Source organism: Typopeltis vanoorti, chromosome 20, assembly GCF_054136105.1.
Source record: "Typopeltis vanoorti isolate ZY-2024b chromosome 20, IOZ_Tvanoo_1.0, whole genome shotgun sequence".
NCBI classification, from domain to species: Eukaryota; Metazoa; Arthropoda; class Arachnida; order Uropygi; family Thelyphonidae; genus Typopeltis; species Typopeltis vanoorti.
In genome coordinates this window covers 73,260,366-73,276,506 of record NC_143568.1, presented here as the reverse complement: position 1 = coordinate 73,276,506, position 16,141 = coordinate 73,260,366, and the positions used below count along the sequence as shown (strand labels likewise).

The 16,141-nt window shown below is 36.0% G+C and overlaps 1 protein-coding gene across 4 annotated transcripts in view; it reads left to right on the top strand.

The window, feature by feature from the left end:
• The window catches only part of LOC150095560 (DNA-binding protein RFX2-like), a 663,123-nt gene that overhangs the window by 462,896 nt on the left and 184,086 nt on the right, over positions 1-16,141 (top strand). For all 4 annotated transcript variants that reach the window (XM_090410808.1, XM_090410810.1, XM_090410811.1 and 1 more), the window contains one exon: positions 14,127-14,403. In XM_090410808.1, coding sequence (XP_090266934.1) covers positions 14,127-14,403 — 277 coding nt within the window. The remainder of the gene's footprint in view (positions 1-14,126; positions 14,404-16,141) is intronic.

Genomic DNA, 16,141 nt, shown 5'->3' with positions numbered 1-16,141 from the left:
AGTTCCTGAACAGGTACTAAGCAACATTGATCTCATTTCCTTCTAGTTCCTCATACCATGATATAGCTGCAAGATGTCTTCTGAGCTAGTCACAGTCACTAGCCTTATAGTTCCACATACATCCCTTTCTCACAGAAGTCTTCATATGGCTGGCCACTGCTGAAGTAATCACCTCATGTTCGCTCACACCAACTGGAGGGAGATTCAACACCTCATTCACAATAATGTCCTTTGATGAGATAATCAAATCTGAGATCCTTGATACCCATGTACCCTCTGTTATATACTGTTTAAAGTAGTTGTCTGTCAAAAACTAAAAAATTCATTCTCTTTGTCCCCAGATGCTGTCTCTTCATTCTAGTCTATATTATCATAATTAAAATCATCCATAATTATTACCCTTTCTTATTAGCTAGACCTATTTGCTTATACATGAACTTCTCACTGACCTCCACTTTACCAGGTCTATAGCTATAGCAACACCCAATGAGATATTCTGTTTTATTTTCCTCCACCTCACACCATACTGCTTCGAAACCACTGTCCACTTGTTTCATTTCCACCTTAGATGGAGATAACTACCCTGCCACCATCAACAGCATTCCTCCTCCTCTCTTTGTATCTTGACTGCTATGGTTCACATAAACAATTTTTGGGTGAATACACCCTATTAATGCTGCAATTTCATTTCCTTTATTTTGAATACTTCTGGCATTTGTAAACAAACATGCTAGCTTATTTCTGGTTCTATAACAAACTTAACTTTCCCAACCTCACTCCTCAGATGTGTCTCCTCCATACCCTCTCTCCTCACGTGTGCTTGGCCAAACCTCTCCTCAGACCTGTTTCTTTCTCCCACTTTCCTGGTCATGCCAGTCCTTTCTTGTACACACATACATCTGCTCCTGTATCCATCATCCATTCTTCTCATTCAGTGTCTCCTCCATACCCTCTCTCCACACGTGTGCTTGGCCAAACCTCTCCTCAGACCTGTTTCTTTCCCCCACTTTCCTGGTCATGCCAGTCCTTTCTTGTACACACATACATCTGCTCCTGTATCCATCCATTCTTCTCATTCAGTGTCTCCCTGTCCACTGAGACCTCACCCATTTCCCTGTTTGTATTGTGCTCTTTCTATTTTATTCTCTTCACTCATGCCACTTATTTTATTTATTTATTTATGCTCTGTATTCTTATGGAGAAAATAATACAGTGCAGCAATAGGTCAATGTCTAGTTCAGAAAGCCAATCCAGGGCCTCATCCATCACTTTGTGGATTTCTTGGAGGTTACCGTGAAATTGGTGCCTTTGGTAGTTGTTCACAGTAGGAGTGATTGTCTGGGCTATCAGGGAACATTCACAATAAGGGTGATCTGACAGTTTCCATTTGTGTTAACAGGTAGCCACATCTGCCTTGGTTAGTTCTGATCCTGTTGACAGATGACCAAATCTTCCTGGGAAGAGTAAAACCAGGCTGCAGAACACAGGGATCTTCAACCAGGAAGCCATTTGTTGGAAGATTGTTGGACCAGTGTTTTCTCCACGTGTCAGATGTTGATGGTAAGGCAGCTGAAGAGAGTTTGTCCACGCACCAGAAAGGGTTTCTTGATTTAGGTGAAGACTAGGTGGATTTTTGAGAGTCCAGTGCAGGGGCAGGAGATGGTTGCTCATTAATTTATTAAATTCTTTAATCAAAGCTTGTCTTCTCCATATATTTGGTGGAACAGTTTTGGATAGGACAGGCAGCTAGGGGAGAGGGGTACTTCTCAGTGACCCACTAATTGTGCACATGGTAAAGTCTAGCTGGGTATTATAAATTTATGACGATTAATTAAATCTTGTCTCTGCTGCTCCATTGTAAAATATACGTTTTATTTTATCTTATTCGAAACTTATTCTCAAAATTTTACTTTACTTTAACTTTATACTTTAACTCAATCTTAACTTAAACAGTTGTAACTCTGAGCTCTTAATACGTTGCTTGATTTAATCTCTGAAATTTCAATCCACTCTTTCCCTTTCCCTCAAATATTATTGTTCACGTGTGCAAAACCTTCAGATCTAAGAAATTGCCTCTTGCTGGAGCCAATCTCTTTGTCTGAACAACTGGCATTTTTCTAAATTGAAAAATTTGGAAATTTATTTGATTTCTAGCTGCGCCACCAAAATTCGTGGATAGGAGATGAATATCCTTCCAAAGAAAAACACTCAGTAAAACATGGAACCTTTCTCTCTTACTTAATACTAAATCCAGCAATGTAAAACTTCTATACTACAGTCATAGCTATTCAACTGTAGGACACACAGATTCGAATTTTATGAGCAGTGCATTGGTATGCAAGAATCAGGCAAATTATTTAAACAAGAAAACAATTTATTCATAATCAAAGAAAGTACAAAATGGTTAATGCCAAAATTACAAGGTAATTCTCTGGCTCTATACTTCAATAGCAACTCATGAATACAAATACAATTAAACCTCTTAGATAAACAATCCTTGTAAAACAACATGTCTATGATATTTCTTTAGTTAACACTTAATCACACACAGTGCAATTCTTTCATTCTAAACAAAAGCAGGCTTAGCTAATACCAACAATATTAAGCACATAATATTTCACCTTAAATTATGCTAAGTTTTCTCTTATACAACTGAACAAGATAATTTAAAGATTAGCTTAATTCCCATAGTTCTCAATTATTATTACAAAGAAAAGTTCAGACAAATCACCGTCACAATTCTGTCTCTAGTAAAAAAATATAAAGACCTTACTTTGAAATAGTAATCTAGTTCACTCTCATAGATTCTTGAATTCTCTTTCGTCTGATACTTTCTGATCTTAGCTATGCACATGGGTACTTCTTTCCAGAATATTGTGAGATCACTTCTTACTTTGCGATCGTCAGGAACTTGGCAGCATGAAATTCCAGTAATGACTTTCTTCAAACGCAACTCAAATTAGTTGTCTCGCACTTCTGGCATCTATTGGCTTGAACACAGGACTCCGACCTTTAATCGGGGCAGCTTTCCCAAACCTGGATCCAAAACAGAACGAAGAAGAAATTTTTCTGCCACACACATTCGAATCTGCCTCTCCTTCTGCGTGGCCTTCCGCCTGAAGATGATTAGCAAAACTCCATTGCACCGCTGTAACCTCTGACCTCCATTGCCGTAACCCTCGTAGCTTACATCGTGACCGCATAACCTGCTTCACTGTAACCATCTCGTGACTGTGTCAGCATGACCACTCTCATCATCATATCCTCCCCCCGCCCCCCGTCATTGCAGCAACTCCCTTTTGTCTGGCTCACTTGACCTTGAGTTCTGCTACGTTTTAATCCATTGGGTATTTTGTGGGTCTCTACCTGCCACCTTTTTCCGTCGTTGCATTAAGGCGGGAAACCCCCATACATATTTGACCTTCGTGATTGTAATTGCCCCGGGTCATGTTAATAAGATAATCCATCTGGAAATATCTTTGTCTGGAATTTTCTTTTGACATAAATTATTTCCCATTTAAAATTTGGCAGTTACACTATTTAACAATTCACAAAAATTTATTTCTATATTACTAAACATAACAAATTTTGCTGATTAATCACAAGTATATTGTATAGAATTTCGTTTTCCAGTAAAATCGGTATATAAGGCATTTTTTATAAAAATCCTTCTATACGTGATTTTACAGGAGCTACAATGTTAGTGTGTGCACTTCTTTCCCAGGCTGGGGTACAGTATTCTGCTGAAGGGAATGTGAGGGCTAGTGCAGACAACCTTAGGGCTTCTGTACCAGGTTGGTTATGTGCCTTTTATAGGTGAGACTTCTGTCCAGACTCACTCCAAGATATTTTGGGTGAGGCTCATGTTCTACCATCTTGCTGCAGAAAGACAAGTTAAGGTGCCGATTTGCCTCTGCATTGTTTAGGTGGAATGCCATGGTACAGTTTTTGTTGGATTTGGCTTTAGGTACCAGTGCTTGAAGTAATCTTCCAGGATGTTGAGATCTGTGTTCAAAATTATTTCCAAGTTGACAAAGCAGGTAGACTGGTGTAGGATCGTTAGGTCATCGGTGTACATGTATTTGCTTAAGATGGTATGTGGTATATCAGACATGTAGATGTTGAAGAGTAAAGGGCCAACACAGAGCCCTGTGGAAGACCATTGTGGAGGAATCTGGGCCTGATCTTTTTTTTTTTTCCTACCAATATGGACCTGGATCTTTCTGGTGGAGAGAATGGATTTGAAAAGCTGAGAATTTTTTTTGCACCTTATAATATTGCCTGGCTTTAGAAGGAGGCCCCTGGTCCAGACTGTGTCATAAGCTGATGTTAGGTCAATGAAAGTGACTCCGGATTTAAGTTTTTTCTGGAAGTCTGCTTCGATCTATGTTGTCAAGGCCAGGACCTGGTCACAGCAACTTCCTTCTGGTCTGAAGCCAGCTTGTTCAATCGGGAGTGCTTTTTTGATGAAATTCTTTTAAGGAGAATTCTTTCAAAGAGCTTAAAGGTGCCATTCCACTCACCTCTTGATTCGCAGGCTCTCCTACCCTACTTACCTGCTGTTTCATGTCATCACCTCTTGCTTTCTCAGGTCTTCCATCCACTTCAGTCATCACTCTCTTGCTGTAACAGTTTCTCCAACTGACTCACCCTCCCCTCCCAAATCCATTTAAATGTAGCCCATCTCTTTTATACAGCTCCATCTATCCCTCAAAATCCCACCCATCATAAAATGAATTCTTTTCTTTTCACCCATCGTGCTAGGATCCCATTTATACTCCTCGATCACTCACATCTCATTACTATTATACTTGGGCAACACGTTGACTTCCATTCCTATCACACTGTTATCTTTTTCCCTCCTTAGCAAACTCCTGATATCCATTCTTACATTCTCCTTGTTACCTTTTGGATCATTTGTGCCTACTGCCACTACCAACTCTTGCTTGCTTCTTCCTCATATCTAGTGCGTCAGTAACTCTGTTCAATCTACCCCCCCCCCCCCTCCCGAAAGCAAACTAAGGTTTGCTTTCAATCCCTATACATGGTCACTCTTGATCACGTATGGGGATTTTTGTTAAATTATGGTTTCACAATAGTTTGGGTTTTAGTTCACTATTTTGGTTGAGTGCTGTGTGTTTTAACTGTCTCTATGATGTTTATTAATAGAGTCATGCATTGTTAATAGTGTAAACAAGTTCACATTGATATAGTGTTTTTATTCATTTTGTGTAGCTATAAAATGGATACATCTCCAAGAAAGTATTCAAAAATATTCTTTCTCAGCACACATCCATGACTCAAAGACAAATTACCAATATATGTGGTGTTGGTTTGGGCACTGTTAATGTGATTTTAGAGACATTTAGGAAGACACGTCCCTTTTCTCCTGACAAAAAAGGGAAATGTGGGTATAAAAGGAAAACAACGCTTACTCAAGAGCGTTTGTTAGTTTAGGAAAAGCAAAATGAATCTAAGATTGTCTGCTGTAGACTTAAATAGAGACTTGGCAGCTTGTGGGATTAATCTTTCTGACATGACAGTCCTTCAAAGATTGTTGGAAGCAGAGAGGACTGCCCACAGATCAAAAAGGAAACAACTGTTGATGAAGCGAAAGCTATGGAAAAAGAGGTTCCAGTGCACAAAAGTTTAAGAAGATTGCACTGTTGAGAAGTAAGAAGGTCATATTTTCAGATGAGAGCCATTTCTTTGTCCAAGGAGAACAAGGACCCTATGTTTGCAAATCGATGGCTGAAAAGACTTCCCCCATCTAGCTAAAAAGATGTTCTGGGGTTGTTTTACAAATGACAGTCCAGGATCACTTGTACCTGTTGATGTTATGATGAAAAGTGACCAATGCATAAAAATGTTGGAAAAAAGAGTGGTCCCACAGATCCAGAAATACAAAGAACTCTTCTTCCAGCAGGATCTCGCTCCATGCCACACTTCAAAAAAAAAAAAAAAAAAAAAAAAGAAATTCCTCAAAAATCATAACATCCAATTGTTTCAGTGACCAGATAACTCTTCTGATGTTAACCCAATAGAAAATTTGTGGGCTATAGTGAAAAAATGATTTGGAAAATTAAATTGTGATACAAAGGATAACTTAATATAGTCCATTATGAAAGTAAATGGTTTAGAGATGCAGAAATAAAAAAATTTGTTCTACATTCATAGAGTCCATGCCTAAGTGAATTAATGAACTTATTAGGAACAGAGGAGCACATAAATTATTAAGTAAAGTTGGAGTTTAATTTTTTTTTTTACTTATTTTCTTGCAAAATTAATATTTTTCTTAAATATAAAGAGCCAATAGGCTTCATTTCGTCGATATAAACATTATTTAAATTAAGGGGATATTAAATCCCACATTGTTTTAAAACCGAATAAGAAACTCAAAGATTGAAATCAGAGAGTTTCATGCCACATATAGTATAGTAAACTATAAAAGTATCGGCAACTACTAGCGTGAGCTAATGCATGTAGTCCAAGTACATAGTACAAACTTGGGCAACTCGTAGCAAAGGTGGTAAAGTTCTGATCGCTATTCTGTAAAACACATTTCCTAGGAAATGTATGCTGTTATACATTATGGTGGGAGGTCACTACCCAGACCGGTTTCAGCCTTTATTGAGGCTTCATCAGTGAGTAGCTAGACCAAATTAATACCAAAGGGTATAGCGAAAAGAACTTATATATATATATACTCTGCCATACTCTGCTATACAAGTTGTCAAAAAGGTGCACCCATTAATAAGAGCCAATAGGCTTCATTTCGGACTACGTGCATTAGCTCACGCTAGTAGTCACCAATACTTTTATAGTTTACTATACTATATTCGGCATGAAACTCTCTGATTCCAATCTTTGAGTTTCTTATTAGGTTTTAAAGCAATGTGGGATTTAATATCCCCTTATTTTAATTAATATTTTTCTTTAAAATGTGAGTGTTCAGACTAATTTGTTCGCTACTATATGGGAATTCATTGGACATCTCTTTCACACTGCCATCTTTTATTCCAGCCTTCATCACCCTTCCATATATACCTGTTATTCTCCTCATTTTACTCAGCAGTTTTCTCATCTTCACTAACTCTGCTTTTGTATCCTAAATTACTTCTTTGCATTATCTACTAGGTTGGTCGCACTTTCATCCTTGCTACCTATTATGCTCATTATCTTGCAGCCCATCGGCTTAACTTTCAATTTTCCATCTTACCGCTACTTTCAGTTGCTTCTTTTATACTCTGTATTACATTTCTTGCATTATTGTTTTAACCCTGAACTCCATTCACAACAAAACTTTGCTTTAATTTCTGCTACTTCATTTTCTCGCTTCATACAAGCCTCTCATTTCTGTCTCACAAAACATCTATGTCCCTCTCTCATACCACAATCCATTGTCTCTTGGAAACAATGGAATACATCACACACACACACACACTACATTTCACAAAATTCTGTATGTCAACCCCCCCCCCCCCTGCACAACAATGTCTTAGCCACAATGGTTTCGTTCATATTAGCACCATGAATAACACTATTTATGTATCATCCTCTTTCTTCTTTGAGTGCCATCTCCTATCAGAGGTCGGTGACCACCTTGGCAAATTTTGAACGATTCCTCAGCCATTCTGAACAGTCCCTCAGAGCTCATGCCTGTCTGGTGTCTGCCAGCCAAGATTATCTTCTTCTTCCATTTGTCTTCCCTTTTATAATCAATCGAAGTATCTTATATTTTTCATTACGAAGTAGGTGAATAAAATATGCAGTTTTTCTTCTTTTTATGGCATCTAAAAGTTCACATGATTTCTCCATTTGTTCCAGTACTTCTTGATTAGATGTTTTTGCTGTCCATGGGATTTTTAACATTCATCTGTACAATCACATCATATATTAGTCATACACAAGGATACTACAATCAGTAATTATCTAAAATATGAATTTACTATCAATACAAAGACATCTTGAAGCTTGTGTTCATGTGATCACTCCAGTATGCACCACCTAATATAGGGAGTAGGCAAGGCTGTTTTAGCCCTATGTCTTTCTTATGCTTCTTTATATCTCTCTCAACTTTTTTTGTGATTCTCACGTCTGTCTAACAAGTTGTTTTGATCTTGAGATTTCAAAAGTTAATCTTTTGATATCCTTATGTTTCTCTTCAGTGGGGCAAGCCTTTTTCTCAGTGTCACTGTTCATGATGCCATTTCTCTTTTGTTGCTGCTTTATTCTTGTGCATTTTTGGCACTTTTTTACAGCACTATTTAATTTAGTAATATCTCAATAAATGTGTTATGAAATGCATTGTATTCAGTAAAACCATGAAAATCAGCATTGATATACTTTCAAACATGGATTTTTATAATCACTGGTTTTTACATGCTCATTGAACAAGGTACCCTTTTATTATATGGTTCTCGAACCTCAAACCCAATTTCCACAATGGATTGTACTGTCATTGATGATGGCAGCACAATCCCTTCCTGTTATTTGTTCGACAAACCATGCAGTACTCAAATGAGCTGCACTTCTAGATCTTCCTATCAAATGTCTTAAGTGATTATCCCCTCAGCATTCTCAAGCAGAATAAAGATAATCTAGTTAATTTCAATGCACTAAAACATAATAATGTTGTATTTCTTGAAAAAAAAAAAAAATCCTACTTCATGTCCCTTTACACTTAATTATATTCCTATCTTCAATCAGGATCAGTTTTCTCTTCTTGCACTGACTTTCACATCTATCCTATACTGACACAAATGCATCATATTTATTCTCTTTAATAAGTATAAGTATAGATAAATATGACCTCTCCATTGCTTCTACCTTAGTATTACCACTCTGGGTCTGCCTCCCACTGACGAGACCTCAATAAATGTCAAAACCAGTCTGGGTAGTGGCCCTTCCATTAATGCATAGCAGTATACATGTCTGCAAAGAGGTGTGCTTTGCGTTATGGGAGATACTGAGACAAGGAATGATGAGAGCTTGGTCCACCTTTGCTACGAGTTGCCAAGGGATGTACCACCTTACCTCAGTCCTGAAGATATTTTCAGGTGCAAACTTTGTTTGCTTACACTTGGATAAAGGATTAAACTAAATTTATTGTCTTCTCTAGCTCTAAAAATCTTGATCTGCTTTCTCTCAAAACACTACTTCTCACTTGTATAAATCGTAACACCTTATATAAGTCCTAAATCCACCTGAATTTGAAAGCTCGTCTCACATCTGGAATTGTACACTAAAGGCCTTCCTAAGAATGTTTGATATGCTCTTTATATGAACACATTCCACCTAATAAATAAATAATCTCTCTCACACACAAATTCTTATAGGTGCTGAGGTTCTGTGTTAACTTCTTTGTTGATATTTTTGCAAGTGCTCCTCCTCTGATCTGATGCAACTATTCCTTCACTTTCTTCTGGGCATGTAAAAACACAAGCAACTGCCAGTCACCATCCATACAAAGTTTGCCTTCAAACGTATTAAGCCAATCTTTCATTCCCTCTTTTACCTTACCAAAACCATTTTTCTCAACGATAACAATTGTCAGCTGTTCAAGAAATTGATTCGTAGATTTCTTTTTTCTCCCTATGCTTACGTAGCATGGTTGGTATTGATAATGCCCTTTGGGTTAAAAGACTAGAGTTCGAATTAGCCAGTCTCATGTGAAGTCTAACTGCATCAAGCCACCTAGATCTTGGTCTTCCTCTTGGCTTTCTTCCTGTCATCCTTGCATCTATTTTCCGTACTTTTTCTTCTCCTGTTTTGTTCAAATGACCATACTACCCCAGATTAGCTCTGCTCATGTGTTCTTAATATCAACAATGTCAGGGTTCCTTTCTCATATCTTCATTTTTAATATGATTCTGCTGTTGATGGCAGAGCAGTCCTAATTTTTCTCAGACTTCTCATATTTCTGGTTACTACTCTAATCAGCTGCCTTATTACTAAGCCATCCATAGCTTGTATAATGTTTTGTATACTACTGATTTAATGGCTAATTCTATCATATTCCATATGAATTTATTCCGCTGGCTTCCCACCATTCCATCTATGCTTATTTATTTTGTTCATTTCCTACTTAATTTTGTCATCTTCACTAAAATTTGTGCTTAACGTGTTCAAACCAAGGTATGCATTGTGCATTATACATGCTAGTTAACATGAGACATAACCCAGTATGAATATGTTAAATAATTTGAAATGCCTTACTTGTTCTATAGATGCTCTAGTGAGAATGCAGGTGACATTTTCCAAGTTTTCATAGTTCTTGCTGTAACAAATTTGGCAATTTAGAATTGTCAAATGTCAAAAGCTAGATAACTGGAATGCAAAGAATCAAATGGAGCTTCTGACCTAATGTCCTGTCCTCACCTTCTTCTTCAGCACTACAACCCCATGTAGGGCCTTGGCCTCCCATTTTTAGGTTTCATAATTCACTACGAAGTAGGGTCATTACCCCCACGCTCAACCATGTGTAATGGTCTGTGAAGCGTTGTGTTCTTAAGACCGGTTTGCCTGTTTTGCAGGAGGAAAAACCCCAGATAAACTGGGGAGAAAAACCCTGCAGTACTCGTCTATGACCAGCTAATTTGGCTATGTCTGAGAAAGATCCTTAAGCTCCTCACGTCGGTGACGAGAATTGAATCCAGGACACTGCTTTCCCAGGCATATGGTTGCGGAGCATGTGACCACTCGACTAATCGTGCGGACTAGTCTTCGCCTTGTAGTACACATTGTTATTAGGTGCCCACCTGGTTGCCAAACAGATGAGGAGAAGAGGCATGTGGTTTGAGACTTAACCATCCAAAATGAAAGTGATGGTACAACATGATGATGTGTTGATATATTTATAAAAGAACATCCTAATACATTCCTTAGCCACCTCAGTAATCAACGCAGTCACATCCATTTCATTTGGAAAGAACATTTATCATAATTTGAACAGGAAACTTCTATTCAGCATCAGAAAGTCGAAAAACTGATCATTCTGATGTCCATTATCTTCATATTTACCATCATGGAACCCTTATTTAATGCTAGAAACATTTGAGAAGTTAATTAGTCTTACTTTCAGTTTTTAGGTTACTTTCAGGTTATTTTAAATTGAATCCCTGCCTAAAATTGAAAAAAATCCAAAACTATCTGCTTGAGTGGGTGGGGTGGAATGGGGGTCAGAGGCCTTAAAAAAAAACAAATTTTGATTGTATTACTTGCCTGAGACTTTGTTTAGTGTAGAATTTTCACCCGGGTGTCTAGAGAATCTTTACTATGACTCTCAAATTAAATAAAATAGGTAGAAGAGAAGACTGAAAAACTCAACAATGAAATCTATGAGCTGTTTATGTGCGATATAGAGTGGCATGGTCCCAAATATACATATTTAAACAGGAGATAATGTATTAATTTTTTAATTATTAATATATAAGATTAAGCTTAAAAAGCTTTTAAGCTTACAAATTCGTATTCAAAATATAAAAATTCAAAGCTTAAGGGACTGAAAGTTATTAGATTTGAACCACACTCTCCATGCAATTTCTAATCATATTGCAAGAACAGATCAAAATATCCTTGAAACTAGTATTTATAAAAAGATTACACTGACTGTGACCTTTTCCCCAATTCCTGTTTGTATTGGTTTTTGACACTCTTCTCTTCCCATTCTCTCAAACTGACACTAATGGCAATGACTATTCTCTAGATAGTCATGAGGCACCACTATCAAAACATGATACTTCTCATCAGTATTGTAGAATTCCATTTGAAAGTTATGGACATACTTACAGATTATGGAGTAATCAGTGCATAGCTGAATGGATTTTAAGGAAGGACTAAGAAACAAACTATGTATATAGATAGATTTTAAGTTCAAGAAAAATACATCAGTCACATATAATCAAGATATTAAATTCATTTTTAATATCGTGATTTTTCATTTTAATATGTCCAGCATAGGTGAATATATTATAAATCGTATACACTTGCTTGTGATTTATGATTAGATCTAATTTGGATAGTATTAAAATTTATTAGGGCTATCCTTAATTAGTATCATATTTACTTAGCCCTCTAGATCCCTCTCTTCTCACATTTTACAGAGAATCATTATCCAGATTCACTTGTTCTCTATTTCACAATACACACACACACACAATTTTTTTTGTTACATAAAAAAATGATTTTGTAATTGCATTTTTGTCAGCTTTTTTTTTTTTTAATTTTGTTTAAATTATAAAAAATGTTAAGTTATTGTGTTTGCTGGGGGGAAAAAGTCAAAATTTTCTAAGAAAATGCTTCAATTTCATGATGTGACATTCAAGAGTTAACAAATTTTCTCATTAACCTTTATTGTGCATTTAAAATACTGAGATCAGAATTGTGAGCAAACGTGTAACAACTTAAAAACCATCTAAGTAATTCTTGAATTATCAGTGAATTTCTCTACCAATTTTAGAAGATAAGTGTTAAATGCCCATAAATTTAAGTGAATATTATTATTACTAAGAAAGACCTCCAAGGAGTCAGGGACTCATCGAGGAAGGCCACATATTACCTGCACTCACCATCTCCAATGGCAGTCCATTCCAATCATTGAATTGCTATGAGTGAAAAATCTAGCTCTCATCCCTTTCTTGATGGCATTCATTTCCAACTTCCAAAGACACTTTGTCCTTTCCCCAACCTCCGTAAAATGAAAAATTCCATTTACTGATATCCTGTATGACTCTTTCAGAAGTTTTTAAATCTCAATCATATCCCCCCCCCCTTTCTCCTGTTTGCAAGGACTATGTTTTGACAGCATTGCAGGTGACCAGGTTATCCTTACCCCACTGAAGGATAATGTGGAGATCAATTTTAAGGCACTGGTTGCAGATTATTAGAATATTTTTCATTATAAGTTCAGTATAAATATCGGTAATTGATAATTTTCTGTGTAGTTTGAAATGTTTAAAATTTATTGCATTTGGGCCAAAACTAAAACTGGAGATAGTACAATTTTGCATTGTACATCATCTATGCAATATTTTTTTTTAATCTCTGGACTTGTGTGATATATAATTCTTGCCAAATTTTTATGCTTTGGTTCAACTATTATCCTATAAATTTATCTTATGTCATTATAAGTATAATTTAATGATGAATTGGATTAGATGATTTAATAATAATTCTATTATACTAACATTGGCACCATCATATGGAAAGAGTTAGCAAAGCATATGGCTAGAGTTTATGAGAATGCATTCTTTTACATTAACTGAAATAAGTCCATCTTTGGTTATTAGTAACTGTGCTTAGCTGTATATGAAAGGCAGTCTGTGCTAAGAGGACAAAAATGAAAACACTATAATTAGAAATATTATTTGTAGTGAAGCTTTTGATTTATTTTAATTCATGAACATATTACCTTTTTTTTTTTTAAATTTAGCTTCTGTTTATTTCTCTACTTTCCTTTCTCTCCCTAAAATGTAGGAAAGGATGGAATTCCCCATCTCAGCAGGATTGGCAATCTGAGCCCATATGACAACTGACATAGCAACTAGTCAGTTGTCACTTCCCAAATACTTTTGCATTCCAGACCTTGCTATGTCCCAATTCAGTGTAAAAATACAATAGATTTTTATGATATCTATTTAACATATAATCATATATACTAACCCTGAAGTCTTTGTGTGGCTTTATGTATTTTTAAAGCTTCAAGTTTAGTCTTGGAAAGTTAAGCCTTGAAACATATGGTTACCAGAAACTTCAGATTCTCTCTCTCTTTTTTCTTTATCCAACAGTGTGCATTAATATTTTACCAAACATGAAATTCCCCTTTCCTCCTTCTCTCCTCTCTCTCTTTCTCTCTAAATGAATAATTCAAGGCTTTATTTATTTATTTTATTATTATTATTATTATTATTTTTTTTTTTACATGACCATTGATAGTGGTAGTTCCATTTATACATTGTCACAATTTAGTTAGGTCTTTTTGGTTAATGTTGGAAAATAACACTCGTGTTTTTGTTAAAAATGTTTTGCTGTTGCTTTTTTTTTTTAAATTTAGATTTGAATATATTTGTTTACTAGTTTATACTGTTTGTTTATTTATTTATTTATTTTATTTTATTTTATTAAAGGTTTAAGCCTAGTACTCCATCTAAACCTGATAATCATGATGGAAATAGCACATCAAGTACTTCAGGGTTAACTAATCAAGTAACAGATAACACACACAATCAGCAACAACAACCACAGCATAATAGTCAGCAGCACCAACATCAGCAGTATCTTGGAGATGCATCTGCTGCCATTCCCAGTTTCATGGATATTGATACAAGGAATTTTTCTTTACCAGATGGTGTATCAGAAGATAATCTACAAGTCTTTAAGTCCCTTTATAGGGAACATTGTGAAGTAAGTTGTCTTGTGATCTTGTAATATCATTTCTAGAAATTACAAGTATTCTTCAGACATACTTCCCAAAAACCTGTGACAAGTGAGATTTTCTTTGAATAACTCAATCTCAGTAAATTTTGCACTCTAATTGAAAGTGCTGCTTCATTCAACATAGTTTATATAAGCTTTTGTTTATTTTACCTGTATTTGAATTCATACTTAAAAGATTACAAAATTAGAATTGAAATTTAGTATCTCAGAGATCTAAAATTCACTTCTTCGATTAAGAACTGGAAAAATTTATCTCCAGTCACTTTTAAATACACATGCACAATAATGGGAGCCTGTCAAAATTGACAGTACCCCATAATTCTACTATCTGTTTATACCTTCATATTTGTTGTTGTTGTTGTTGTTATTGATAGATTTTTAAGTTTCATTGGGGGATATATGTATTACTATTCAATTGGTTGCTGACAGACAACTGTTTATATTTGAACATATTTGAAGTTGTAAATTTGGGTTTTTCTTAAAAACTGAATTCTGAAACAAAATAATATGCTTCTTAAATAACCATGGTTGCCGTGTAGTCAATTATTATACAGTAATCTACCATTTATCTGATCACAGTGGGAAGACAATTTGTCATTCTGATAATTGAAGGGTTGGGTAAGCGAAGGTGTACAATTACATGGCAGAAGTCAGTTGACATAGAAGAGTTGGTTAATTGAAGTATAGTTGTTTTAAAGGTGAGATGAATGTTAGATTACCACCACATCACGAGTTCGGGAAATTATATTGCATAATACACATCAATGTTGTTATGGCATTGTTGCATTACATTTAATGCCATCCATTTTCCCAAGCCCACAATTCCAGCCTATTGAAATCATTCTGCAAGTACTGCATATCAGCAGCATTCCTGATTGCGCTTTGCATCATCAGAAAATAGCTGTATGTCACGTGTGAAATCCTTTCCAATATCATTAATGTACAGAATGAATGACAGTGGACCAGGGACTGATCCTTGTGGTACACCACTAGTTACCTTAAATCTTTCAGACTCACGTCTCCCCTTATACCACTTTTTGATATCTGCCAGTTAGCCATCCTCTTATCCAAGCTAATATTTTATAATCAAAACCTGTATTCTCCAATTTATTCAACAGTGTTCCAGCTGTATTCTGTCAAAAGCCTTAGCAAAATCCAAAAGTATCATGGCGTATCCATTCCCCTTGTCTAATTTAGCAGTAACATTATTATAAAATGTGAACAAATTGCTAAAACATGACCTTCCCTTAGTAAACACATGCTGTTCATTGCAAAGTAGAGATTCGCTGTTAACCCATTTCTGAATGCGAGCTCTAACCAATTTTTAAAAAATGTTCACCACCACTCCTGAGATACTAATTGCTCGATAGTTGGATACATCAGCCCTTGCACCACCCTTGTGCAATGGGATTATCATACATTCTTTCCATTCCTGTAGAATCTTCCCTGTTCTGAGACTCAAATTATATAGCCTGGTCAAAGGAATAGCCTGTTCAGTGGAACACTTTTAGCATTCATGCTGATATCCCATCAGTCGCTACTGCTGAATTCTTATTCAGTTTATGCAACAGCTCTAATACCTCCTCTTCATACACCTGAGTTCCTTCAGAAGAGGTAGCAGTGAACTCACTGTTGCAAACACCTGGTTGATAGCTTTTAGCAAAATTGGCACTCATTAGTTGAACAACCTCTTCTGCATCTGTCA